We start from the raw sequence: 27274 nt of genomic DNA, 5'->3' as shown, positions 1-27274 counted from the left end.
AACACATATTCCTAAAACCATTTTTATTATAATCTCCGCTGATAAAAGTTTAAAATACATACTGATCGGATCTCTGATTAGGAGCTCTTTTTTCGTCTCTACAAAGGGGCCCATGCCAATAATATTCTCCGGTGCAATGCGGAAGAAGTATGATTTGCCCTCAATCAGTCCCTGCACGGTGGCATTTTGTCTGGTGACAGTATAAGTGACGGGTGTCCAAGCTCTGTGATCAGCTTCACGCTTTTCAATAACATAGTTGGTAATAGCTGAACCTCCGTCGTCTTCTGGAGAAAACCATGTAAGTTTGCAAGAGTCATTGGTTAGATTTTCCGTAAGGAATGGAACTCCAACTGGGCCAGGTACATCTGTTAATGAAAAAGAAAAAAAGAAAAGAAAAATGTCATCAGGATGAACATTTGCCGCCAAGAACTAAGATCCTCAAGAATAGTGAGATGAAGATATTCAGTTTTTTGCAGCTTACCTAGCACATCAACGATAATAGTCTTCTTTCTTTCTCCACCTGCATTTTTAGCAAGGAGCGTGTAGATACCCTGGTGACTTCTTTTGCAGTTCTTTATGACCATAGAAGAACTGATAGCAGTTTCCTCAATCTTAGCTTCTTCCGGCAGAGGTCTTTCATCCCTGCTCCAAGTAATGGTTGGCGTTGGCTTTCCTGAGACATAAGCTATAATGCGGATGACCCCACCAGCATGAACAACAATTCTGTCTTTTACGTGGGCATCCAGCTGGAGATCAGGAGGCACTGTAGAAACAAAGAATGCATTTTATATATGCCATACTGTTCAAAAAAGAAATTGGAGTAGATAGGAAAAAATGTATAATCAGATACAAAAATCGTGTACAATGCCTAATTTCCTCTCCTTTTCAACAAATAAAACCAATTCTGAAGACACTAAATATGTGTATATGATACATTACATATGTGCATATGTATGTATAGCTCTCTGTGTGTATTTGTATGTGCGCACATGTCAGAAGAAGTATCATTCTAATAAAGGGCATGTCCGAAAGAATGAATGAATGAGTAATAATTAATTGAAATTAATTAACAATTCCCTCACAAACCACCCTCATACACTGAAATACACTAGCCATTAAAACACACAACTTTCTTCCAACAATAATTCAAAGAAGACTGAGAAGGGAAAAAAAATAGGTATTGGGAGATGTGGTGAGACCAGAAGGTACGAAAAAGGTGTGTATGGGGGGGGGGGGATGATAAAACCGAATGGCAACTGTGGAGTGATGTAATTAGATAAAAAGAATAAGTTCAAAATTAAATTTATCAGGAAAACAGGCCTTCCCCAAGCAATGGATGTTTCACTTAATCTTTCAAGGCATTTACCTTTTTCAGCAACATAGCCTCCCTCTATTCAGTCATATTCTTTCCAATTCATTAAGCTTTCATATAAGGTAAATGATAGATTTTCAATATTTTTCCCTTTTAAGAAAAAAAAGATAATATTTTCCCCTAAGAAATACCTATTCTGTCCTTCATTTCAATAATGTCAGTAACTTCTCCAGGCTCTCCAATACCAGCAGCATTGATTGCTCTGACTCTAAATCTGTAGAAGCATCCTTCTTTTAATCCTGCCAGAACAAACTTGGTTCCTCTTATTTCTTTATCTTTTGCCTGAAAATGAAAAGTAACAGAGTCACCCCAAGACATTTCCTGCAGAACAACTAGAACAGAATATGGGGGGCTTTAATATTGGCATGCATGTTTCTTGTATACCAATTGACTGTAAAGTTCTGAATCAGGAAAAAATCATTAATAATGAATAAAAGATGAAAGAACCATCTTTAGCTCCAAGCACACAATATGTGGGTAATCTTTCTAAATCAAATTCTGAGATAAATTGTGTACAGTCATAGTTTCTCCACAAGTGTCCCTAATTCACAAAGAAAGCTAAGTATGTATGTGTTATTGCACTAAAAGCATATGCCATTATTTTTTTTAATACGGTCTTATTCTAGACATTAAGATGATTTGTACATAAAATGACATTTTAAAAGAGATGCTAGTCACAGGTGGTAATTCTAAAATTAGAGATTTATTTTTCTAACTTCTAGCCCTTTCTCAGATAATTAGTTTGATCAATATTTTGGTACACAAATGCCCTGTATTGCAGCTGATGGAACAGGCAGTTTGTCTGGCAGCACTGCCTTCCTCTCTTCTATTTCTTTATAGTACTTTTCAGGTTAACTGGCCTTGTCAGATATAAATGCCTTTCACCTTTTCTATTGCATTTCTTCCTTATTCTTGCTCCATTCCTTATTCTTGCTCCAACCATTCATGTTTCTGTAAAAGCTTCCTACTGTAATCCTACTATTATGAGGCTAGACTGATGAAGCAGTGACTTCTTGGTGGATGGAGCTCAGTATTCATCATTACTTCCTGAATATGTCCAATGAACAAGCCCTACCATAAGGTGTCAGAAATAAATTTTCATGGCATCTTGTAACTTACCTTTTCCCATTCTTCCTTCCCCTCCTCTTTGAATTCAACAAGGTAACCAGTAACTTTAGAGCCACCATCTTTTAATGGTGGAGCCCATTCAAGATCAACTGATGATTTGGTCCAGTCAGTGACCTTTGGAATTGGAGGGCCAGGTGGAGCTGAAAAACATTAAGAATATTTATTTATAATAAGCATCTACTGCCTGCTGTTTGATAAGACATCTCTTTCCTTCTTTTCATACGAAACAAAAAGCAATTGAAGCAATTTACCAATTGGGTCCCTTGCAGTGACTGGATCAGAAGGCATGCTTGGTGGACCAACACCAGCAGCATTGATAGCATATACACGGAACTGATAATCTGAACCTTCAATGAGACCAGGTACTTTGTAAGAAACACCAAGAGTCATAGGCTTAATAGGATCACGGTTAACTCTTGTCCATCTCTTTCCAGTGGTTTCTTTGCGTTCTAGCCAGTAACCTGTCACGGGAGAGCCTCCATCATATTCTGGCTCCTCCCAGTTGACAGTCATGGAGTCATGTGTGACGCTGCTTACTGTCGGTTTGTCACAAATTCCAGGAACAGCTAGGAAAAAAAAAAAGATACAGAGATTGTAAAACAAAGTACTACTGCTCATTTTTTGCATAATATTTTGCAGCTTTTATTTGGAACTGTGCGAAATAAGAAGGACTGGGATATGTAGCTATAACTCACATCTCCCAAATTCTTCCACTTACGGAAACTTTATCAGCAATTGGGGGAGCATAATTTTTAAAACTAGCTTTTTAAAGCTATGGGGTCAATATAATTACTGCATTCTCTGCCAACCACCATCATTTCACATGTGATTTAACAGATCCCAAGAGCAGCATGGTTGGTTCTTAATGTTGGAGCAAATTGGATTTTCTTTGTTCCAACACTGTACTTAATGATGCATAATAAAGTATTTGGACTCTAATTCAGAAATTTTAATATGTTTTTAGTGATAAAAATTAAAAAGAGGTTATCCAGAATAGAATACGTACAATAAATTAAAAATATATATTTTTATGTAGAATAGAATATGTACAATAAATAAAATAAAATTATACAGTTCAAGACAATTCAAAACTGAGAGATGATATAAAATTAAGGTGCATTTTAAGACACTATAAAAGTTATGTAAAGAAAAAATATTTTGAAGACTTTAAATAATCATTATAAATACATTTGAAATAACTCTTGGTTTGTAGTGTTTGATACAACTCTGGTTTGTGATGATCATAATGATTAAACCTGATTCCTCTTCAGTTATGTTTTCTAGATAAATCTGTTTGAAACAAAATCTGTACTTACTGAAAAGATTTCTTGCTGTTTCAGGTTCACTATCAAGAGGTTCTCCAATGCCATATTTATTCTGTGCCATAATGCGGAAGATATATTGATGACCTTCAACCAGCTTGGGAACTGTGAAAATGCATTCCTTAGGTTCATTGGTAACGTTGATCCATGTCCTTCTATTTGCTTCCCTTTTTTCAATGACATAGTTTGTTATTTTAGAGCCACCATCATCTTTTGGAGGTAGCCAAGATAATGTCATCTGATCAGCTGAAATAGATTCAAATTTAATGGGTCCTTCTGGTGGTCCAGGGCGACCTGAAAAATATATTTGATAAAGTGAAGCAAATTGTAACATTAAGTAATAAACAGTAATTAGATTGTCAAAATTAAAAGTGATTATTATTTACCTAGAACATTTAGTCTCATCTCCTTTGCATCTGTTCCAAAATTATTGACAGCAGTTATGGTGTACAAGCCTGTATCCTTTCTGCGAGACTGTTGTATTACCAATGTGCAAGAGTCTTCACCCACAACTTTATTGACGTGTTGATCGTATATCACTGGTAGTTTGTCACCTGGTGTCTTTGGATGAGCTTTGGCCCAAGTCAGTGCAGGGAAAGGTACACCCTTCACTTTAGCTACAATGTTAATATCTGTTCCTTCTTCTGCCTCCATAAACTCATTGAGTTCAATTGATGGAGGACCTATAAACAAAGCCAAGCAAAAATTATTCTATCAATACAAAGGATATGGAGGTAAACATATTTTTACTTGAATATTGAAGTGAAAAAGTCTAATTGCTTCTCAATACTTTATTTTCTAACAAGTAGCAAAATATTGTTATATGATTTGTAAGCTTTGCCTACAAATGGTCAGTAACTGTCACTAACAAGTTAATTTTATTATATAAATTTTGTTACACCCATTAACCATTATATATATCTTTGTCACTGGAGCTACTAGAACAATTGAAACAAGGTCCATAGTTGTTTTTTGGAGGGGGAGGGAGAAGTATTTTATGTTTTCTTTAGATTCACTGCCATCTCTTTTTATATGCTATGTACATTTTTGGATCATGGTTTCACTTCATTAATATTCAGTTTTGAAATAATGTTAGGAATTGATAGTCACCTAACAGTTGGGTTGGAAATATATAAAGCAGGATAGACATTTAATACTATCTCTTTAAGGGAATGCTAAAATTGTAATTGGGTGTGGTTCCTCAAACGGCCATAAGATGGAGCCAGAAACCTGGGTTGTGCTGTTCTGTTGTTGCTGTGAGTTGCTTGTTACTAGATGTTCTGATGTTTGCTGTTTTTGGTTCCTGCATTTTTCCTATTGACTGTTGCTGATCGTCATTCTTCTTGGATTGCTGTGAGTCTATTTGCTGAACTGTTTATGATACTGGACTTTGTTATTTGGATTACCCCTGGGCTGAAAACTGGTTGCTTTAACTGTGTATGACTTGGACTGTTTGTTGGACTTTGCTTAACCGTTTAATGGAAGTAAAACCCTACATTTTACTATTCAGTGTATCTGTGTGCTGGTTGTGTGTTATTCAACATTACTCTCACTACGTCTCCCTGTGTGCACTCATTGTCCTAACGGGGAATTACCTCAACACATACCTTTAAATTTTTGTGATTTTATGATTCTGTGTTAGACATTCATACTATGAGTACTTGGTCATTTTCAATTATACTTTATATAGCAGCATACAAATTACACAGATTTATATAGCACTGCATTCATAGTTGATTTTGTAATCCTATTTATATTTCTAAATTTAATAGTATTGGTAGTATGTCTTTATATTTGTACTAGCACCTCAAATTTTGGTTATTTTTACAATAAGTAACCTATCGGCACAATGGGATAGCTTTAATTTTAGCTTTGAATAAAGCCATGGTGGTGCAGTGACTAGAATGCAGTATTGCAGGCTAGTTCTGCCACCTGCCATCAGTTTGATTCCCACCGACTCAGGGTTCCCACTGACTCAGGTTGACTTAGCCTGCCATCCTTCCGAGGTTGCTAAAATGAGAACCCAGATTGTTGGGTGCAACACGCTAACTCTGTAAACTGCTTAGAGAGGGCTATAAAGCACTGTGAAATGGTATATAAGTCTAAGTGTTATTGCTTTTGCTATAAATTTTGTTGATCAATGGCTGAAATAAACGATGATGATGATACTTACATGTCTGATCTTTGATAACAATAGGTCCAACTGTAGCTGATGGTCTGCTAGGACCTGCTTCGTTTACTGCTTTCACTCTGAATTCATATTCATCACCTTCATTAAGGTCCTCAACTGTAAACTTTGTTTCTTCCACATCACGTTTATTGCACTGGCGCCAGGCTTCCTTGCCTTGACCTGTCCGATCCCAACGAAGGCACTCAATATTGTAATGTGTCACAGGTGCACCACCATCATTCTTTGGAGGTTTCCAAGTTAAGTTGGCAGAGTTCTTGGTGACGACACCAATCTTAAGTTTGATCGGTGGATCAGGAGGTTCTTTAAAAAAAAAAGAAAAAGAAACAAGCAGAACAGAATAAGCATTGGTAAACATTACATTATGCTAATAAAAGCAAGTTTTTCGCTTTGATTTAACTCACGGATGGGATCCCTTGCTGTGGTTCTCTGAATTGTATCTGCTGGTGGGCCAACACCAAAGCGGTTTTCTGCACGTACGCGGAAGAAATATTGTTGCCCAGCTATGAGATCAGGTATAATTAAGGATGTTCCAGCACAGTTTGCATTCACTTTGGTCCAGGCTTTCCCTTCAACAGTTCTCTTCTCTATAATATAATTTCTGATTCTGTCTCCACCATCATTGTCTGGCATTTTCCATGAAAGTTTACAATTGCATCTTGTTATATCACTTACTTTCAGGTCTTTTGGTGGCCCAGGAACATCTATTAATGAGAAAACACCAGGGAATTATTAAGCTTTATTTTAACCCGCAGTACTGAAGAACTGGTGCAAAATGAAGATTCAATAAACCTACCGAGAACATTCACCCTCACATTTACAGTTTTCTGTCCTGCTTTATTTTTAGCTGTAATACTATATTTTCCAGAATGACCTCTGTTACACTTAGGAATAGTAATTACTGAAGTAGTATCAGTTGATTCCACCTATGTAGACAAAATCAAAATGAACTCACTTACAGATTATTTAAAAAAATAAAGTGATTAACTCATAATAGTGAATATAGTGATATATGAATTTACTAAAATTGAAATAAAAATGAAATGCAGTGAATTCAAATATAACATTATTTCTTACCGTAGCATCTTCGGGTATATTATGTCCATCCTTTAAATAAAAGAGAAAACAGTAAATCTAAAGATATTTAAATAAATGTAGTTAACATTTTGAAACAGTGTTATTTTTTTCTTTCTGACCTTTGCTGTCTTCTTTGCATCTCCTTCAAATTCCCAAGTTACTTTGGGAACCGGGCGTCCTTTAATAATTGCTGGGATTTTGATTGTTGAGCCAGTACGACAAGAAAGCAAATCTTGTGCTTTCACGTCAATAAATATTTCTGGCTCTTCTACAAGATATAAATCACATTTGAAATTAATCTATTTATAATCATCTGAGTTATGCATTCTTCTCATGAATGTATGTATGTATGTATGTATGTATGTATGGCCTTCAGCTTTGTTCGGGTATTTTCCGTCATCATAGTAGTGGTGCTTTTAAGTTTAGCAGCGTTCAGCAGAATCTCATCTGCCATCATCAGGGTTCTGATGATGGCAGATGAGATTCTGCTGAAACGTTGCTACAACTTTAAAAGCACCACTACTATGACGTGGGAAAATACCCGAACAAAAGCTGAAGGCCATACATGTAAGTACCCGAAAACTTAAGAAATATATATATATATATATATATATATATATATATATATATATATATATATATATATATATATATATATATATATAAAGAGCTAGGCCTCCCGTTTTAACAAAGTTCTATGGAAAAATATAAAATATCATACATTAGAACATTAATAGCAGATAGATTTCTTTGGAGAAGGAATCACAGAAATTCTAGATACCATTTACCTCTCCTTAATTAACAATAATATGTTGGGCAGCTATTCTGGAATCTCCATTCACACATTATTCAATATTTCATACTCTTTGATTTTATTTCACATTGTAACAGAAAATATTCCAGAGTGCTTACCTAGAATTTCTTTGCATGGTATTTCTGAGGAAGCAAGACTTGGCTCTGATTCCCCTGCAGCATTGACAGCTTTTACTCTAAATCTGTACTTTCTTAGCTCTTTCAGGTTGGGAACAGTACATTCACAGGTAGGGAACAGCTTGTCTGGCTCATTCACGTTCTTCCAATCCAAAGTACCTTCTTCTTGCATTTCAACAATATAACCTTTAATAGGACTGCCGCCATCTTTTTGTGGAGGTTTCCATGCGAGAGATATGGTTGACTTAGTTCTATCTTTGACATCTGGGCATGATGGGGCGCCAGGAGGAACTGTTGGATAAATGTAAAATGTTCTGAATGAGAATTATGTCTTCGTTATTTTAAGGGGAAAAGAAATCATATATATATTTTACTTGACTGAGGAACAAAATCCTCCCCCAACTTCAAATGTTAAGGATGTAGGCTATAGACGGGTAGTCCTCGAGTTACAACCACAATTGAGCCCAAAAGTTTATGTTGCTAAGTGAAACATTTGTTACGTCAGTTTGCCTCGTTTTACAACTTTTCTTGCCACATTTGTTAAGTGTATCATTGCATGTGTTAAGTTAATCACGTGGTCATTAAGTGAAGTTGCCTTCCCCCATTGACTGTGCTTGTCAGAAGGTCACAAAAGGGGAACCACATCACCCCGGGACACTGCAACCGTCATAAATATGAGTCAGTTGCCAAGCTTCTGAATTTTGATTATGTGACCATGGGGATGCTGCAATGGACTTAAGTATGAAAAACGGTCATAAATCACTTTTCAGTGCTGTTGTCATTTCGAATGGTACTAAGTGAACTGTTTTAAGTCAAGGATTACCTGTATTTTTCTAATAAAACAAACAATTAAGGCAATTTAATATAAATTATGAAGATACGTTCTTATGACAATGAGAGGAAACTCTCATTGTCACCTCTCATACTTCATGTGCCAAAATCATAGGTTCGCTATTAGATAGAAACTAAATGGCAAAGGACGTCTTTTGAAGTCATGTAACACTTAATACTCTCCCTGTATTGTATACTCACAGATTGGATCTGCAGCTTCAACGAGATCTGATGGTTCACTGGGAGGACCAATTCCAGCAATGTTAATAGCCATCGCCCTGAACTGATATTTTATGCCTTCAATCAAACGCAACACATTGAATTCCAATCCTTTCACTGAAGGTTTTGTTACAGGTGCTCTGTTGACACGAGACCAATAGACACCTCCCTCTTCTTTCTTCTCCAGCCAATAGCCGGTGATCGGTGCTCCACCATTATCCAAAGGAGGGGTCCACGTTACAAGCATGGATGATCTAGTATGATCTATGACTTTTGGTTTTCCAGGTGGCCCAGGGAGTCCATAAGGATCCTTAATGACCACTTTCTCTGAAAGACATTCATCACTTATTCCATACCGGTTCACAGCCCTAACTCTAAACTGATATTGACCATCGGTTATCAGTTTATAGACCTGAAAAATATAACAAAAAGCACAAAATATTATGTGTTATAAATTGGAAAATTAAACATTTGTGTTATTTCCACAAATTTCAAGACAGCATATTAAAAGTCATTAGACACAGTCATTCCAGGTAGTTTCGTTTAACAATATTCAGAATTGTTAAAAAATAATCAGTGTGAAAAATTGTTTGGATATGCTTTACATCAATAGCTTGCAAGTATTTTGCAATGATAAAGTCAAGCACTACCTATTATTTATAAATAGCAGTTCTAACATATGGTACCTAATTCCAAGATGATGTTGCATTAAAAGATCTCCTAGCCCTGAATTTAACCAAAATACAATAAACAATTGTTTTAATGCTTGTCTTTATTTGCGTCCAGTAGTGTTTATCTTAAAATCGTGCATTTTTCTTCACAATCAAATTTACCCCAAATCTTCTGTCCACTACAGTGCTGGATACTTCCTCCCAATCTACTTTCTTCTTGCTTGCATCACGCTTCTCAATAATGTAGTGAGTAATTTCACTGCCACCATTATCAAGTGGAGCATCCCAGGTTAAACAGCAAGATTCAGCTTTAATGTCAGAAACGGCGAGGTTTCTTGGTGGAGAAGGACGATCTAGAGAAAGCCAATTTCAACACTGTGTTATATCAGAACAAAGGGAAGACATTTTTAATCACTGAAGCAGCTCATCAGATACTTACCAAATACTTCAACGTGAACGTTGCGGAATGCAGAGCCCAAACGATTGGAAGCTGTAACTGTGTAAGTGCCTTTATCGTTTCTAACTACTGCAGGCATGCTGAGTTCAGTTTTGGCCTCTGTTCTAGATAGTTCCTTTTTGGTGATCTTAAGGGCATCTGATGTTTTCTCAATGGGAACCTCGTTTTTGGACCATTCAATCTTTGGCATCGGAAGACCCGTCACATCAGCAGGGATGTTCACTGGTTGCCCTGCCATGACTTTGATAGTATCTCCCCTAACGGCCAGGCGCAGTGTCACTGTCGGAGGTTCTGAAAAGGAAATCCCCACAATCAATAACGATGCAGTTCTTTAAAATATATGAATAACAGAACCTCAGTTCATGTTATTATTACCATGGTTAAAGTTAAGGTATAATTATTAAAGCACTTCACCTTCATCATCTTGTATAACAACGTTGAGAGGCAGTGAAGGTTCACTTTCTCCAATTTCATTGACTGCCTTGACTCGGAATTCATACATATGCAGATCGGCAAGATTATCCACAAGAAGTGAGGTGGCTCGGCAAGGTGTTTTGTTGACTCTTTCAAATTCATTTGAGTCATGTCTTCTCTTGTCCACTAGATAGCCAATGATAGGGCTGCCGCCATCATTACGAGGAGGCTTCCAGTCAAGGGTAATTGATGATTTTGTTCTCTCAGTATACATGAACCTCTCAGGGGCAGTTGGAGGGCCTATTGTGAGAAGGAAGTTATAGGATAGGCTTAATTCATAGGCTTAAACATGCGTCTGCAGTGTGAGGCAACCAAAAAAGATTTGGTTGTATAAACAGAGGCATAGAATCAAAATCATGTGAAGTATTAGCACTGCTTTATAAAGTCTTAATAAGGCCACATCTGGAATACTGCATCCAGTTTTGGTCACCACCATTACAAAAAGATGTCGAGAGTTTGGAAAAAGTACAAAGAAGAGCAATTAAGATGATTAAAGGCCTGGACATATGATTTGGGTTTGGCTAGTCCAGAGAAAAGAAGGACCAGGGGGTCATGATAGCAGTATTCCATTATTTGAGATATTGCCACAAAGAGGAGGGGGTCAACTTATTTTTCAAAGCACCAGAGGGCAGGATAAGAAACAATGGATGGAAACTAATCAAGGAGAGAAGCAATCTGGAAGTAAGATGATACTTCCTAACAGTGAGAATAATTATCCAATGGAATAGCTTGCATCAGAAATTGTGGGTGCTTGATCACTGGAGGTTTTTAAGAAGAGACTGGTCAGTCACTTGTCTGAAATGGCATAGGGTCTCCTGATTGAGCAAGGGGTTAGACTAGAAGACCTCAAAGGTCCCTTCCAGCTCTATTCTGATTGATTGAACTTGCACTGAAAAAAGGTTTTTTTAATCACATTTATGGTTATGTAGTAGTATGACTTACAATTAAGGCAGGAGATATTTAAATAATGAATTCATTTGGTATTATATCTCTGTTTTCAAAGAATTATACACACATATTCTGCCCATGTTAATGTACTTTTGAAGATTTCTCTGCCCCTGCCACTCCATTATCACTCCAAAACGTACTTTGGTAAAAGAAGGCATTGACAGAATCAGCCAACAAGCTTTTATATTAGAATTACAATGTTATGATTATTCACCAAAACTGGAAAAGAGTGTAAAAACATTCCCTGTTTCTACCAGAAACATAATGATCATTTATGTCTACTTTCATGATAATTTGAATTTGAAAATATTGATATTTCTACTTTTCTCTTGGTACTCAAGCCTTTTGATATCTCAATAGATATTTTACATATATTCTATGTGAGTTATGATTTAACTGGAAACAGTGAGTGATCTATTGTGAGTCACCCTATATTTCTTTAGTTTGGTTCTTAATCATAAATAATCTAAATTAGAAGTAAGCAGAGATCAGCCTTGCTGAATTTACTTTAGATTTCAAGAAAAATCCCAAGATCCACCAAACAGGGACACTGCAAAAATTGTTTTGCATATAACAGTTGTATGCAAAAAGCATACAAGGACCAGGGGCAGGATGTTTGGGGGAATTCACTAACAGAACTATATTGAACTCATAATATTTTTACACAAAATAGATTGTGGTTATTATTTAATTGGAAATGATGAGTGATCTACTGTGAGCCACCCAGATAACAGCATGGATATCTGTTTCTGTCCAATCCTATTTGCAATATGCTGATGAACTGAAGAACATATAAAAGATAGATGGGCTATTTGGATTTATTTAGATTTATATTTATTCATGTTGGCAGTAGTTCCTCCCTTGACGATGTTAAATCAGCAGGAAAATATTCTGTCTCACCCAAAAGCAACCAATATATTTGTAACATTAGATTGCGGGTATTAGTAATGCTGAAACAGCTCTTTTGACAGGACTATGGTATTCTTCCAAAAAGTGCATACGCCCCAGCTATAACTGTGAAAAAAAAAAATAGCCCAGTGACTTTTATCAACAGGAAAAATCTTGGTATTATAAATAGATATAAATATTTCACAGTTGAAATTAAGAGTCAAAGTATCCCCTAAACACCCTCATGGGTCATATTAACAAAAAAAAAAAAAAATACCTTTTGGATCAACAGCAAGTAGTGGCCCAAGTTCAACTGGTGGACCACAGCCAAACTTGTTCTTGGCAGATACCCGGAATTTATATTCTTGCCCTTCTACAAGACCAGTAATATCACATTTTGATCTATCAGTATCCACAGCAAGTCTCCAAGTATGCATTTTAGCATCTTTCCTCTCTACGATGAAGCCTATAATCTCACTTCCTCCATCGTCTTTGGGATCATCCCAGTTAAGGAGACACATTTTTCTGTTCACCACAACAGGATGCAGATCAGTTACTGGCCCAGGAACGTCTGAAAAAGAAGATACAATATATAATAACAAAGGCACAAACAAACACTTTCTCAAACCATTTCATTATATGCAGCATTTCTTACCAAATATTTCTGCTCTGGTTGCAGCAGATTTTGAGCCACTCTCGTTAGTCGCAGTAATCACATATCTTCCATGGTCTTTCCTGAGTGCATTTTTGATACTTAATACTGATGAAGTGCCAACATTCTCAATTACCACTCGCTCCTTGTCAATTTCCCCATCCTCTAAAGTCCACACAATTGTAGGATGAGGACGTCCAGTAACTGTAGCAGGCAGTCTAAGGGTTTGACCTGCCAGTATCTGAACACCTTGTTTGACAGAAACATCTAATTCCACAGTGGGAGGTTCTATAGTCAGAAAAAAAGAAAGAGTATTGATTACTTCATAATGACAGTAATTATTTTAACAGAAGGATTTATTTCAGAGTAAATAAAGATAATACCTTTAGGTTCTGCAACAGTTACAGGTTCTGTTTCTCCAGGAGGCCCTTCCCCAGCAATATTAAGAGCAGTCACACGAAGTTTGTAATCAGCACCTTCTCTAATTCCTTTAACTAGGTAGCTTAGAACCTTCACAGGTTTCTCTGTGCAACGGGACCATTCATTTGTACCCAGAAATAGCTTATAAACATGGTAACCAGTGATGTCTCCACCCCCATTGTACAGTGGAGCGTCCCATGCTAGGTCAATAGATGTTGAACTTGTATCAAGGATTCTTGGAATAGGTGGGCCAGGTGGTGCTGAAGAAAATAAATACATAAATCAAATTAGCAGATAGTAATTTCAAGTTCCCTTATCTTGACTAATGATAACTGTATTTAATAAAGAACTTACATATTGGATCTTGTGCAATTTTAGGATCTGATGGAGGGCTAAATTTGCCAGGACCAGCTGCATTTTCAGCACAAACTCTGAAAATGTATGTTAATCCTTCCAACAATCCTTCAACTCTTGTTTCCAGAGTATTCACACGATCTTTATTCACCCGAGCCCAATGAGTGCCATTGATTTCACGTTTTTCAATCCAGTATCCCAGAATGGGGCTGCCGTTGTCTTTAGGTTCATTCCATTTAACCAACATACTACTGCCGGTAGGTTCCTCTACTAAAGGTTTATCAGGTGCATCGGGAGGACCTGTACACAACGAAATAAGTGAATTTTTAATGACAGAATATTTGAAATTTCATGCAAGAGTTTTATTTGACAGAGTATTTACATTATTCATAAAATGTTCAATACAGTCCTATAGAAATTCATCAAGGGGGTTTATTTCTGAGTAATATACTCTACGATTATACTAAACATTTTAAATAGCTATACTGTCTTCCTCAAAGTATAGTCAAGCACCGAGGAAATCAGGTGATTCAGGTAGTTCAAATGAGTATAAGGATTTATTGCAAGCTTAAGTTCTTTTCAAGAATCTGACCAACTAGTAGTCAAGGGAAATGAGTAGGTGATAGGAAAGACATTCAAAGAAGGCTAGACTTAAATCTCTTGTAGTCACACAGGGACTCATGACTTATGATGCATTTGACTCCTCCCTCTGTCTCAGACTGGTCATCTTTTATTTGGAATATCATTTTCTAAATTTGCAGTGGAGTTTTACCAGTGGTTGTCATGAAATAAAGTATCCATGTATTCCACACTATTTATTTTGAAATAAGTCTCTCAATTTTCCACCAATATGGGGTGGTTCTCATTTAAGAGAAAATGGCTTAAGATACCCTACTAATCTATTCAACCTTGTTTCTTCTGAAGGAATCATAATTTCACTAAACACTTCTTTTGTAGACCCCAGTCAGGCATAAAAACAAAATGAAGCTCCCACGGCAGTCTTTGAGACTCCCACGGCAGTCTCCTCTTCTTTGAAACAGAAGAGGAAGACCAGCTCTGAATCAAAGACTTAATATTAACATACAATAGATGTGGCAATATGTATTATCTTGGAGGGAAACAATGAACCATTTCTTATAAGGGATAACACTTACCAAATGGATCTTTAGCTACCACAGGTTTTGAAACAGCTGGTGGTCCATGCCCTACTCTGTTCTCCGCTTTCACACGGAAGACATATTCTTTTCCTTCGATCAGTTTAAGCACATTATATTTGCAGTGCCTGAGTGTGGAAGTGACTGTAACCCAGCCAGTTTCAGTTTTGGCACTGTCTTTCTTTTCCAAGACGTAATTCAGGATTTCGCTACCACCGTCATCAAGAGGAGGTTCCCATTTGCAAGTTATGGAATTTTTTCTCACGTCTTCAAAAATAAAGTTGACCGGAGGTCCAGGAACATCTATTTTTAAAACAAAAACAATGATGAACTCTTGCATGTATCATAACATGCCTTTTGAATAAGAAGTGAAATAAATTATGTATAGGGACGTACCTAAAACATTGACTTCACATGAAGCTTTAGCTACGCCATGGTCATTTTCGACTCGTATTGTGAATGTGCCATGGTCTGCTCTGAGTGAGTCTCGAACAACCAGGGAAGAATCTCCTTTTTTACTGTTGTCAATGCTTAGCCGCTCAGTTAAAGATAAATGGAAAGGCTCATCATCTTCAGGTTCACCTTTCTTCTTCCTGGAAACCTTGACGACTCTCTTCTTAATTTCTTCAGGTTTGATAAGTTCATCATTCCATAACCAAGCAATTTCTGGGTAAGGCGAACCTGAAATCCGTGCATCTAGTGGAATATCAGCACCTTGCTTCACTTCAAGGCCGGCCTGCAAATTAGCACTAAGGGAGACCTTTGGAGCCTCTGTAACAATTAAAAAAAAATATATCCAACATTAATTTATGTGTGACAATTACAGGTAGTCCTCGACTTACAACAGTTTAGTGATCTTGTGAAGTTACAAGAGCACTGAAAAAAGGTATTTATGAAAAAGTGATTCCCTCCACACACTTATGACCATAGTCATGTGATCAAATTTTGGACGCTTGGCAACTGACTCATATTTGTGAGGGTTGCAATGTTCTGGGGTCGCCTTCCATAACCCTCTGACAAGCAATGTCAATGGACGTTGTTAATAACACTTAACAACCGTGTTACTAATTTGACAACTGTAGTGATTCCATTAACAACTGTGGCAAGAAAGGTTGTAAAATGGGGCAAACAGCAATTTGCGGTTCAATTGTGGTCGTAAGCTGAGGACTACCTGTATAGCACAAAATAAAATTTATGTATTAACAATGAATAAGGAGGAAAAAAATGTGTAGAACGTACCAATAGGATCCACTGCTTTGATTAAAGGAGTAATATTAGATGGTTCACTAACTCCTGCAGCATTCTCAGCACGGGCTCGGAACTGATATTCTTTGCCTTCTTCAAGATCTTTTACAGTGTAAGTCAAAAGAGGCACTAAATAGTCATTGCATCTCTCCCATTTATCTCCGCCTTTAACCAGTTTTTCCAAAACATAACCCATAATTTTAGTTCCTCCATCGTACAATGGTGGCTTCCATGTGAGCGTTACTGACTTTGATGTTGGATTATGAGTCTCAAGATCAAGAGGTGGATCTGGTCGTTCTGTGTATCGAAAATTTAAAATTAAACAAATAAGCAGGAGGTATGGAAAAAGTTTACATTTTCATTCTAAACATTTATTCATTAATGTATAAACTTACGCTTTGGATCTTCAGCAATCACTGGATTTCTCAATTCGAGGTATTCACCTCCTCCAATTTTATTGACAGCTTTAACACGGAAATAGTATTCAGCATTTGGAATAAGATCCTTTACATTCCATGCCAATTTGTTTTCACCAGACATCACTGGTATGTATGTTCTCCTCCCAGCTTCTCTTCTTTCCAACACATAGTGCAATATGGGAGTATTACCATCAAATTCTGGTGGTTCCCAGGTAATTTTGCATGAGCTTTTCGTCACTTCACTTGCCTTAATATCTTTGCATGGTCCAGGCAGACCTAGATGAAGAAAAGCACATGTTGTATTAAGTTTGAAAAGTATGCACCAAAATTCAAAGAATGTGAAGAATACCCATGCTTGTGATAAATGATGTGCCTACCAATCACAGCTCCTTAGAATAAAAGACAATTAGGCTGTTTATTTGACCTCGACCATATCTACCGTGTTTCTCACAAAATAAGGCCGGGCCTTATTTATTTTTGACCCCCCAAAAAACGGCTAGGCCATCTTTTCGGGGGTGACTTAATCCCCCCCCCCCTTGCATCCTCGGGTGGGTGGGCGGTGACGGCTTGGATGTTGACCTCGGCGTTGGTGGGGCACTTCGTATCGGGAAACCTTCCGCCACCATTGCTTTCCCTTCTCCCTGTGCTGCCGTGGCGTGTAAAGCAACGTCGTGATATTTGGTGCAGCCATGCGCGGCCAGCCAGGGCTCCTCCCTGCAACCGGAGCCCGGTGGAGACACTCGGCTTCAGGCGCTCCTGTCGCTGCCTTCCCTTTGCCTTAGAAGGCAAAGCCAATTCTTTTAAAAACGACGCCCTACTACCTGTACGACAAAGCCTCCCCTGCCCAAGAGGGCAGCTCAACCCCATGTGGGGAGGCAAATCTCCCGGGGCCGCAGCGCAGGATCGGCCCACCCTGGGAGAAGCGCCCAGCTTCCATCCCTGCCTGGCGCCGAGCAGAGTGCGAAGAGCTTCACCTGGGGCACCCAGCACAGCTGACAGGCGGACCCTCCTGCCCGGCGGCGGAGCTCTCACCAAGGCAGTGAGCGCCTCCCCGCCGGACGCTCCGCTCATCCCGCCAGAGCCGTGCAGGCTGGGCAGAGCCGGGAAAGCAAGCAGCGGGTGCGCACCCGCCTGCCAAGCAAAAGAGTCAGGCCAACCCGAGCTTGGCTTCCTTCCCAAGTCCCTCCAGCCCGAACCTGAAGGGGCCACCGGAAGAGGCTGCCCGAGACAGTGATAGCGCCCACCCATCCATGGACAGGGAGGCAAGGCGACGGCCTGCGCCGCGTCCTCCTCCGAGCTGAGCCCCGCCGAGTGAGCGCCTCTGCCCGATGCCCATACCGCTGCAGCGTTTGGAGCTGCCAGCGCGTTTGGAGATGCGTGGGGACAGGGACGGGCTGGGCGAGGGGTGGAAAGGACGGGCAGCTTCGAGCTCTCTCCGCCGGACCCGCCAGCCAGGGAAACAGCCCTGCTGTCGCCTCGCCTACCTTCTGCTATCACTGCCTCGGGCAGCCTCTCCCAGTGGCCCCTTCGGGTTCGGGCTTTGAGGGACTTGGGAAGGAAGCCAAGCTCGGGTCGGCCCAACTCTTTTGCTTGGCAGGCGGGCGCGCACCCGCGGCTTGCTTTCCCGGCTCTGCCCAGCGTGCACGGCTCTGGCAGGATGAGCGGAGGGTCTGGCGGGGAGGCGCTCGCTGCCTTGGTAAGAGCTTCGCCGCCGGGCAAGAGGGCCCGCCTGTCAGCTGCTCTGGGTGCCCCAGGCGAAGCTCTTCACACTCTGCCCAGCACTAGGCAGGGAGGGCGGCTGGGCGCTTCTCCCGGGATGGGCGATCCTGCGCTGCGGCCCCGGGAGTCGCCTCCCCACATGGGGTTGGGCTGCCCTCTCAGGGGGAGGCTTTGTTGTACCGGTAGTAGGGCATTGTTTTTAAAGAATTGGCTTTGCCTTCGAAGGCAAAGGGAAGGCAGCGACAGGAGCGCCTGAAGCTGATTGTCTCCGCCAGGCTCCGGTTGCAGGGAGGAGCCCTGGCTGGCCGTGCGTGGCTGCGCCAAACGCTGTGGCGTTTCTTTAAATGCTGTGGCAGCATGGGGAGAAGGGAAAGCAATGGCGGAAGGTCTCCTGATATGAAGTGCCTCACCAACACTGAGGTCAACGCAGGCAGCACCATATCCAGGTATGCAACAAAAGTACTTCCCCAATGGCCAGCCCCCCCCGCCATTCCCCCCCATTTCACATGTTTAATATAGGCCTTAATTTGGGGGGAGGGGCTTAATTTGATTTTATGCCTATTAAGCATGCTGGGACTTCCTATTGGTGGAGGCCATATTTTTGGAGAAACACGGTAGGATATCTAGATTACGTTATAATAAGTTCCATCTTTCTCAACTTCTCATTTTCTCATCTTTCACGCTACCTTTTCCCATTTGTATCTTATGCTTTTTCCCTTGTTGTTTGTGTTTTATGATTAATGATTGTAACTATGATTTATGACCTATCACTTTGTTTTTGTATCTACACTGAGAGCTTATGCACACAAATTCCTTGTGTGTCCAGTCACACTTGGCCAATAAAGAATTCCATTCCATTCCAATTCCATTCTTAAAACAGTGCTGCTTGCATTGGTTCAGCACTATGAGCCGAATGTAAATGTCTGTTAACAGAAAGGAAAAAAACATTTACCTATTACTTTGACATTAACTGTGCCAGTAGTTGAACCCAATTTATTCTCCAAGGTAATGGTGTAAACACCGGCATCTGCATGGACAGCATTCGTGATTTCCAGCAAGGCAGAGGTGTAGTCGCTCTTCTTTGTGATTCTGTCACCTTTAAGCTCCTTCCCACTTTTATGCCATGAAATGGTTGGAGAAGGAACAGCTCTGAAGGGAACTGGAATACTTAACTTTTGACCTTCAACCACAATAATATCAGTGGTTTTTATATCAACAGTTGGATTACCTATTTAAAAATAGAGAAGAATAATCTCAGATGGCGTTTCACAGCAGTTTCATCGTGGCTGTATGTTTTATGATTGCTTTGGAAATAAATATACTTACAATCTGGATCTTTGGCCACAACGTTTTCTGAAATATCTGAAGGCTCACTAGCTCCAATAGCATTGACAGCTCTGACTCTGAGAACGTATTCTTTGTCAGGTACAATGCCTTCTTCTGCTTTGTATTTCAAGTCTTTGACCGGTCGAGAATTTATTCTCATCCATTTTTCAGTTCCTGCTTCACAGAGTTCAATATTGTAGCCAATGATAGGACTTCCACCATTTTTCTCGGGTGGTTTCCAAGCAATGGAAATGTGTTTTCTGCTGGCATCCGTAACATGCAAATCCAGAGGTGGTGAAGGAGGACCTGCCCGAATGAGAGAAATGTATTATTTCCCATAAAACCATTTGAGCTAATTTAATCTTTTCTACATTGTGATTTTTAGTCTAATTTACTTGTGGGATCTTCAATAGCCAGGATGTCAGTTGGTTCACTGGGATGACCACAGCCAGCCTCATTTTCAGCACGAACTTGGAACTGCACCTCTGTGCCCTCAATGACATCAGTTACTCTGAAATTACAGTCAGGTCCGGCTGTCTTGCCAGCCTTCACCCAACGTGTGCCAAGCTTCTCTTTCTTTTCAATAACATATCTGTATTAAGAGGAATCGCATGGAATTATGCAATGAAATCAGTTTGAGACATTGAATTAAAAACAAAATTGCTATGTATCTTTATTGACTATTTGTTGCATATATAATACATAAACCTCAGAACCATTTAAAGGATTAGATCAGTTTCCTGCTGTGTTCTTTCCTGATGTATAATTAGCATTCATGATTGTTTGTCTGCTCATTTTGCACACTCTTGTTTGGATGAGCAGAAAATGGTAGACCTGGAAATGGCTTTGGTGTAATCAGTGAAGTGAAAGGTTGACCCCAGAAAGTCACCAAAGAAATTGGGCCAAAATGACATAGGAGGGGCTGAGAATTGAAAGAATCTAAACTCCCCATTCTTTCGTCTTGGGGAAAAAATTGAGTCAGTTATTTGAATGGCCTATATGACTTCCTTTTCACTGCTTGAAATAAATGGCACATGGAAAAGGATCCAGGAAGTTGTAAGGAAGGGAGTAACAACACTGATCTCCATTTTCATTGTTGCCTTTTTCAGCAAGGCCTTGGAGCCCTAACACCAATTCTGCCACTGGTTCTGTCACCTTATCTAGCAAATTAATAGTATTCTTACCAAACTTATTTTCTATGCACCTTGTTTGTGATTCAGTTCCTGTTTGTCATCCTACTTACAAATTACTCCATTTACCTAACTTTTAAATATGAGTTTTACCTTTGAATACATAGCCAATCTGATCATTAGAATGCATCAGAGATGATATTCATCAGGTTCTGACCAGTTCTGGAGAACCAGTAGCAGAAATTTTGAGTAGTTTGGAGAATCGGCAAATATCACCTCTAACTAGAGATTTTACAGTATCCTTCCCCTGCCACGCCCACCAAGCCATGCCCACATAACCAGTAGTAAAAAAAATTGAGTCATACCACTGGAATGCATATAAAAAATTATCATATCCTCCAGTGGTGGTATGCTACCGGTTCGGACTGGTTCGGCTGAACCAGTAGTAAAAAAAGCCTCCGATCAACTGAAAGGAGGAAAAAAAGCCTCCAACGATCAACTGAGAGGATAAAAGAAGAGAAAGCACATGGATGGGTGGGAGGATCACTCCTAGCTTTTCGTTTCTTCATCCTCTCAGCGGATTGGTGCATTAGGGGCGTGCGCACGTGCTCATGATCAATCACCCACCAAGCCAGTAGTTGCACAGGTAGGATCCCAGTACTGATATCCTCTCAATCCCACTTCTCTCAATCCAGAGCAAATCTTTATCACTTGGAAAATGGGTGTTTCTATTGATTATTCAGCATATTTCACCTATTTTCCATTCTTCACCTAAATTTCCTACTGGTTTCTGGAAAATGGGTGCTCTGAATGTACAAACTTTATTAATTCCTCTCTAATCATGTATCTTTAAATGGATTTTTAATATTAACATTTTACACACAGCAAACATAATCTCTATACAAATATGTGTAGATGTCTGTATTGATAATATTACCGTTGAATTGGCCTGCCACCATCATTCTTAGGTGGTTCCCATTTTAAGTCGACATGTCTTTTTGTCACCTCAACTGGTGTAAGGGCATATGGTGCTCCAGGGGTAGCTAAAATAAATAAAATCCACATTAGATAAACTGGTATTTTAGAAACAGAATTCTTGTTGCACAGAATTCTGAACATAAACCCCAAAAACTTACTGAAAGTGTCTTTAGCTAGAACTGAGTCCTCAATTTCACAGTAATCACTCTGTCCCACTGCATTTTCAGCAGCCACGCGGAATACGTAGAGAGAGCCTTCGGTCAGAGGTGTCACAGTATATTTGGTGTCCTTTACTGTGGTATCTACAGTTTGCCATCCTTTCCGGCGCACATCTCTCTTTTCAACAATGTAGTTTGTAATAGGAGAACCCCCATCTTTTTCTGGCACAGTCCATTTAAGGTCTGCAGTGTTTTTAGTGATATTAATGACCTCGAGCCATCGTGGAGGCGAAGGGGGATCTATGAAGACATCAACAAAACGGTTTTACTTTGTAAAAAAGCAATAGGGAATCTATCAAGCAGGGGGTTAAAGGCAAACTCTATGTCTTTATTCACTTCTCCTGATGTCTTTATAAATCACATTACTGATATATTGGTCTGCCACCATCATTCTTCATGTTTTTTTAAAATGTAACTTTATTGAAGAAATGTTTAACAAGATAAAAACAATATAAATATTAGAAAAGAAACAAAAGAAGAAAGAATAGTGAACAAGAAAGAAAATAGATTAAAAAAGAAAGAAGTTCATACAGAAATGGCTTCTAACCTTTTTAAAAGTAGCTATGAATGCATTTGTATTTTATCCTCTTTCCAGGATAAAGGCAAGCAGGTTTTTAAACTTTTCAAGCTTTGTTCAGCCTCAAGCTAGATTCTCAGTAAGAGTCACTTACTTAGCCTTTCCTTGCACAATACAGGATCACTGGGTTCACTCGGTTCGCTTTCCCCAGCTTTATTCACAGCTCTTATTCGGAAAGAATATTCTTGTTTCTCCATGAGTCCTTTGAGGAAATGTTCTGTCATGGGAACACCTTCAGCCACTCTCACCCATTCATCTGTACCAGTCTTTAATAGCTCCACCACATAGGATTCAATTTTGGCACCCCCATCATGTTCTGGTTTTGTCCACTGTAGGAAACATGTTGTCTTAGCAACATCCTTCACCGTTGGTTTCCCAGGAGGCCATGGAGGATCTGGACATAAATGGAACATTTAGATCTGGCGGGCTAACTTTAAATTAAGAGTTTAAATTATATTATTAATCTAAGTTAATTTTTACCAATGGGATCCTTCACTAAGATGGGCTCTGTGGGTTTGCTTGGTTTTCCTGGCCCAGCAAGATTCTCTGCCAAGACGCGGAACTTGTACTTCTTATGGTTTGTAAGACCCTTTACCCTAGTAATAATGAGAAAAAAAACCACATTTCAATGTTTATTTGGCAGTAAATATTATTAAATATATATACAATGTTGCTCTATAAACTTTCACAGATATAAATTAAAAAAAACATTAATAAGAAGTTCTTGGTGCTCCCTGAGCTTGGTTGTTTGATTGCAGATTTTTCACTGGAACCACAACCAGTTCAGAGAGCACCAAGGACTCCACAGATCTATCCTGAGCTATATTTATTTTTTTCTACTGAAACATTAATAAACTTATATTTACCATATAAAAAGTATCAGGAGATATCTTGGGGCAGAATGTTTATGTAAAGCTTTCTCTTGACAACATGTTCTGCCATCACTTGAAGCAGAGTACAATAATGCATGTGAAAATAATGCTAAATATTGTATATTGCTTAATATTTTAAGGAAATAGTTTCTCATTGCAAAGAACACTATGTGATATTATCTTGCTACATATTTATAAACTGATAAGTGCTCTTAAATGTGTGTGTGTCTGTGAAATGCAATTATTCCTGTCCAATGACATAACAGCATTTTCTCCACTTCACTTAGTGAAATCTCAAGGGCAGATATTAGTAGTTATAAAAGAAAAAATGATGGGCAAATGGATGTTTCTGCATTGGCTGTTAGTCTGTTTTTTAAGCAGGACATTCACAATGTTTTTTTTTAAAGCTTGCTGTATATATTTTTGTTTTATTTATTTATTTTATTTATTTATTTGATTTGTCAATTGCTTACAAGATAATAGGTATAAGTATATACATAGTTATGAATACATGAAATGGGTACATATAAGAAAAATAAAAAGAAACAATAGGACAGGGACGGTAGGCACGTTGGTGCGCTTATGCACGCCCCTACAGACCTCTTAGGAAAGGGTGAGGTCAATGGTAGACAGTCTAAGGTTAAAGTTTTTGGGGTTTGGGGAAGAAAACCACAGAGTCAGGTAGAGTATTCCAGACATTGACTACTCTGTTGCTGAAGTCGTATTTCCTGCAATCAAGTTTGGTGTGGTTAACCTTGAGTTTGTATCTATTGTGTGCTCTTGTGTTGTTATGGTTGAAGCTGAAGTATTAATTGACAGGTAGGACATTGCAATGTATGATTTTATATACCATACTTAGATCAAACTGAAGACGGCGTAATTCAAGGTTTTCTAGGTCTAGAATTTCAAGTCTGGTGGCATAAGGTATTCTACAACGAGTAGAGGAGTGGAGAACTCTTCTTGTGAAATATTTCTGGACTTTCTCAACTGTGCTAATATCAGATACGTAATGTGGGTTCCAGACTGATGAGCTGTATTCGAGTATTGGTCTAGCAAATGTTTTGTATGCTCTAGTTAGTAGTGTGATATTACCAGAGAAAAAGCTACGTAGGATTAGGTTAATAACTCTTAATGCCTTTTTGGCTATGTAGTTACAGTGGGCTCTAGCACTTAGATCATTAGAGATGAGTATTCCAAGGTCCTTTATATAAGTTCCAGCACATCTGTGAGCTAATATACAGGATCCACGTGTGTTATTTTAGAAAGGAATAAATACAACACATAGATCTGAATGATTTAAACACTTCAAGTTACTAGAAAGCCAAAATGTCTTTGAGGTTTCATTATCAACATATATCTCCTGAGCTGCTTCAGTGATAGACAATAATAAATTGTTACTCTATTATCACAACATTATTACTCTGTTATTATCAGTTGTGGATCCTACACTGCAGAGAAGATAACTATGGAGAGGATTTATGATATATATTGCCACCAACTTAAGAGGATTCAAATAATGCACAGCAAAACAATTGTTTGGAGCCAATTAATCCTCTCATACATTATACTACATTACGTGTATGTATTTGTTTTTATTTGAAAACATGATTTTTTTTCCTGAGAGAATGCAATATAAAATACTAGCTCTATACCCGTGCTTTGCTACAAAACTATGTGATTGGGCTTAGTTTTTGAGGAGGAAAATAAGGGGGAAAAATTGTGCCTCTGCCTACCAGCATCCATTGGTATTCATCTGGCTAGTATCCTGTCAGTGTGTGAGAGAGTTGAGAGTTGTTTCGAAACTGATGCAGTATTTGCTGTGTGAGCAAGGAGACAACAAGGAGCCTGGACATGGCTTAGCTCAACTGTCTGTACTAAAGCTGGTTGCTTCTGTGAAACTAAAACTGAAACTCCTCTCCTCTGCTTGTGTTTTGCATTTGGAACATATGCATTTTCATAAGGGGAGGGTGAGTAGAACTCCTTAGCATCAGAGCATGTTAATAATAATATAGGAAATTCTAATGGTCCAATGGTCATTTCGAAAAATCCTTTCTTAGTGAGCACCTAGAAGTCAAGAGGAAGTGCCAAATTTCAAGTTTGTAGGCTTTATGGTTCTGGAGATTTTGTGACGATGCATGAGTGGTATTTCGCTTTTATATATATAGACAAGATATTCCAAAAGAATATAATGATCTTACTTGAATGTTGTATCTTTAATTGGTATTTTATTGCATCGGATCCATTTATCTTGATCAGGGTCAAACCGTTCAACCCAGTAACCAGTGATAGGACTGCCACCATCTTCATCTGGTTCAGTCCAAGTTAATGTTACAGAATCTTTAGTGATCTCAATAGGCTTTACACCTGTTGGAGGACCTGGTGTATCTGAACCAAGAAATACAAAATCAGAATTAGCGACTATGTATTTGTAATTTCAATGCAGATGGATGTTGCTACTGGCTATTGCTCGGCCAGGAAAATTGCTTATATTAATTCCCTCCTATGCATTGCCATCTTCTGCAAAAAATTAGCCCCATACTATCAGCAAGATCAAAAATGAGCAGGAGGTGAGATGGTGCTCACAAAATGATTCACTGGTTGGAGTGGCTGCTGCCCCCCCCCCCCCAAAAAAAAATGGTGTACAGCAATTTCCATGTGATCATCATACAGAGATAGGTGTACCTGCCTTTCAGCTAAACAAACTTACCAAATGGATATTTAGCAATTATAGGATGGGATAGTGCTGGTTCTCCAACTCCATACATGTTCTCTGCACTGACCCTGAAGATGTATTCTTTAAGTGGTGTGAGGTTTGTCACTTTGAATTTGGTTTCTTTGATGGTGGATGATAATTTGTGCCATATTTCACTGTCTGCGGCTCTTTGCTCCAGAACATAGTTTGTGATTTTGGATCCACCATCATCGCGAGGAGGATTCCATGTCAAAAGGCAGGACACATTTGTTATTTCAGACACATCAAAAGCCGCTGGTGGACCAGGCTTATCTGTGGAGACATAACAGTGGTTTGAGCTTCCTCTTCATCTATGCAATTAGGAAGATGCTGAGAATTAAATCACAGAAGTAGCATACCTAGAACATTAACTTCAACAGTTGCTGTTGCCCGTCCGCTGGTATTTACAGCTTCAATAATATAGGTGCCGCTATCGCTCCTTTTACTGTCTGCTATTATTACTGTGGAATGATTGGGTTTGGTTTCAATGGAGATTCTTTTGTCAGGTCTCAAAATATTTTCTGCTTTTGTCCAGGTAATTCGAGGTTCAGGCTTTCCAGTTACTGTTGCAGGCAGTTCTATTTTAGTTCCAGCTTTGACAGTGATTCCAGCCAGTAATTTCACATCTAAGAAAATCTCTGGAGCCACTGATTTGCAGAGAATAAAAACAGCATGAATAAAACATGTTACCCATCTAACAACTTCTTTCGTATAGTTGCACACCCTCCCCCCCAATATTTTCAAGAATAAAAATTATGTGTTGCTATAATATAATTCGGTAACTAATTACCCATTGCATCCACTGCCTGGATTTCATCTGTGGGCTGGCTTGGTTTACTGGCTCCTTGCCTATTCAGAGCCTTTACCCGATAAGAATACCATTCCCCTTCCTTAAGTGGTTCCACCTTCATTCTGTTAATCAGAATACCATTTCAGTTAATGGTATTAATAAATGCCATAAGAACCATTTGCAA

General features: G+C 38.9%; 1 protein-coding gene across 1 annotated transcript in view; it reads right to left on the bottom strand.

Moving 5' to 3' along the window:
* TTN (titin) overlaps window positions 1–27274 on the bottom strand; it is a 311277-nt gene that overhangs the window by 72809 nt on the left and 211194 nt on the right. Inside the window, exons 227-262 of the mRNA XM_087950422.1 lie at window positions 27091–27212; window positions 26660–26947; window positions 26277–26573; window positions 25768–25954; window positions 23178–23293; window positions 22792–23091; window positions 22061–22360; window positions 21862–21967; window positions 20190–20386; window positions 19795–20100; window positions 19421–19696; window positions 16726–17025; window positions 16325–16627; window positions 15482–15856; window positions 15086–15388; window positions 13932–14231; window positions 13541–13837; window positions 13161–13445; window positions 12783–13076; window positions 10610–10909; window positions 10178–10486; window positions 9901–10091; window positions 9050–9479; window positions 8000–8308; window positions 7207–7355; window positions 7088–7117; window positions 6807–6936; window positions 6415–6714; window positions 5996–6313; window positions 4209–4505; window positions 3817–4116; window positions 2752–3066; window positions 2492–2640; window positions 1504–1654; window positions 482–763; window positions 63–365 (exon numbers count right to left, since the gene is read on the bottom strand). Of these exons, the coding sequence (XP_087806548.1) occupies window positions 63–365; window positions 482–763; window positions 1504–1654; window positions 2492–2640; window positions 2752–3066; window positions 3817–4116; window positions 4209–4505; window positions 5996–6313; window positions 6415–6714; window positions 6807–6936; window positions 7088–7117; window positions 7207–7355; window positions 8000–8308; window positions 9050–9479; window positions 9901–10091; window positions 10178–10486; window positions 10610–10909; window positions 12783–13076; window positions 13161–13445; window positions 13541–13837; window positions 13932–14231; window positions 15086–15388; window positions 15482–15856; window positions 16325–16627; window positions 16726–17025; window positions 19421–19696; window positions 19795–20100; window positions 20190–20386; window positions 21862–21967; window positions 22061–22360; window positions 22792–23091; window positions 23178–23293; window positions 25768–25954; window positions 26277–26573; window positions 26660–26947; window positions 27091–27212 (9215 nt within the window). The remainder of the gene's footprint in view (window positions 1–62; window positions 366–481; window positions 764–1503; window positions 1655–2491; window positions 2641–2751; window positions 3067–3816; window positions 4117–4208; window positions 4506–5995; window positions 6314–6414; window positions 6715–6806; window positions 6937–7087; window positions 7118–7206; window positions 7356–7999; window positions 8309–9049; window positions 9480–9900; window positions 10092–10177; window positions 10487–10609; window positions 10910–12782; window positions 13077–13160; window positions 13446–13540; window positions 13838–13931; window positions 14232–15085; window positions 15389–15481; window positions 15857–16324; window positions 16628–16725; window positions 17026–19420; window positions 19697–19794; window positions 20101–20189; window positions 20387–21861; window positions 21968–22060; window positions 22361–22791; window positions 23092–23177; window positions 23294–25767; window positions 25955–26276; window positions 26574–26659; window positions 26948–27090; window positions 27213–27274) is intronic.

This window comes from Notechis scutatus, chromosome 1, assembly GCF_049901735.1.
Source record: "Notechis scutatus isolate UNSWTSFEM ecotype Mainland chromosome 1, rNotScu1.2, whole genome shotgun sequence".
NCBI lineage: Eukaryota > Metazoa > Chordata > Lepidosauria > Squamata > Elapidae > Notechis > Notechis scutatus.
Note: the sequence above shows the minus strand (reverse complement) of the source record. Positions and strands in the feature narration are given on the sequence as shown.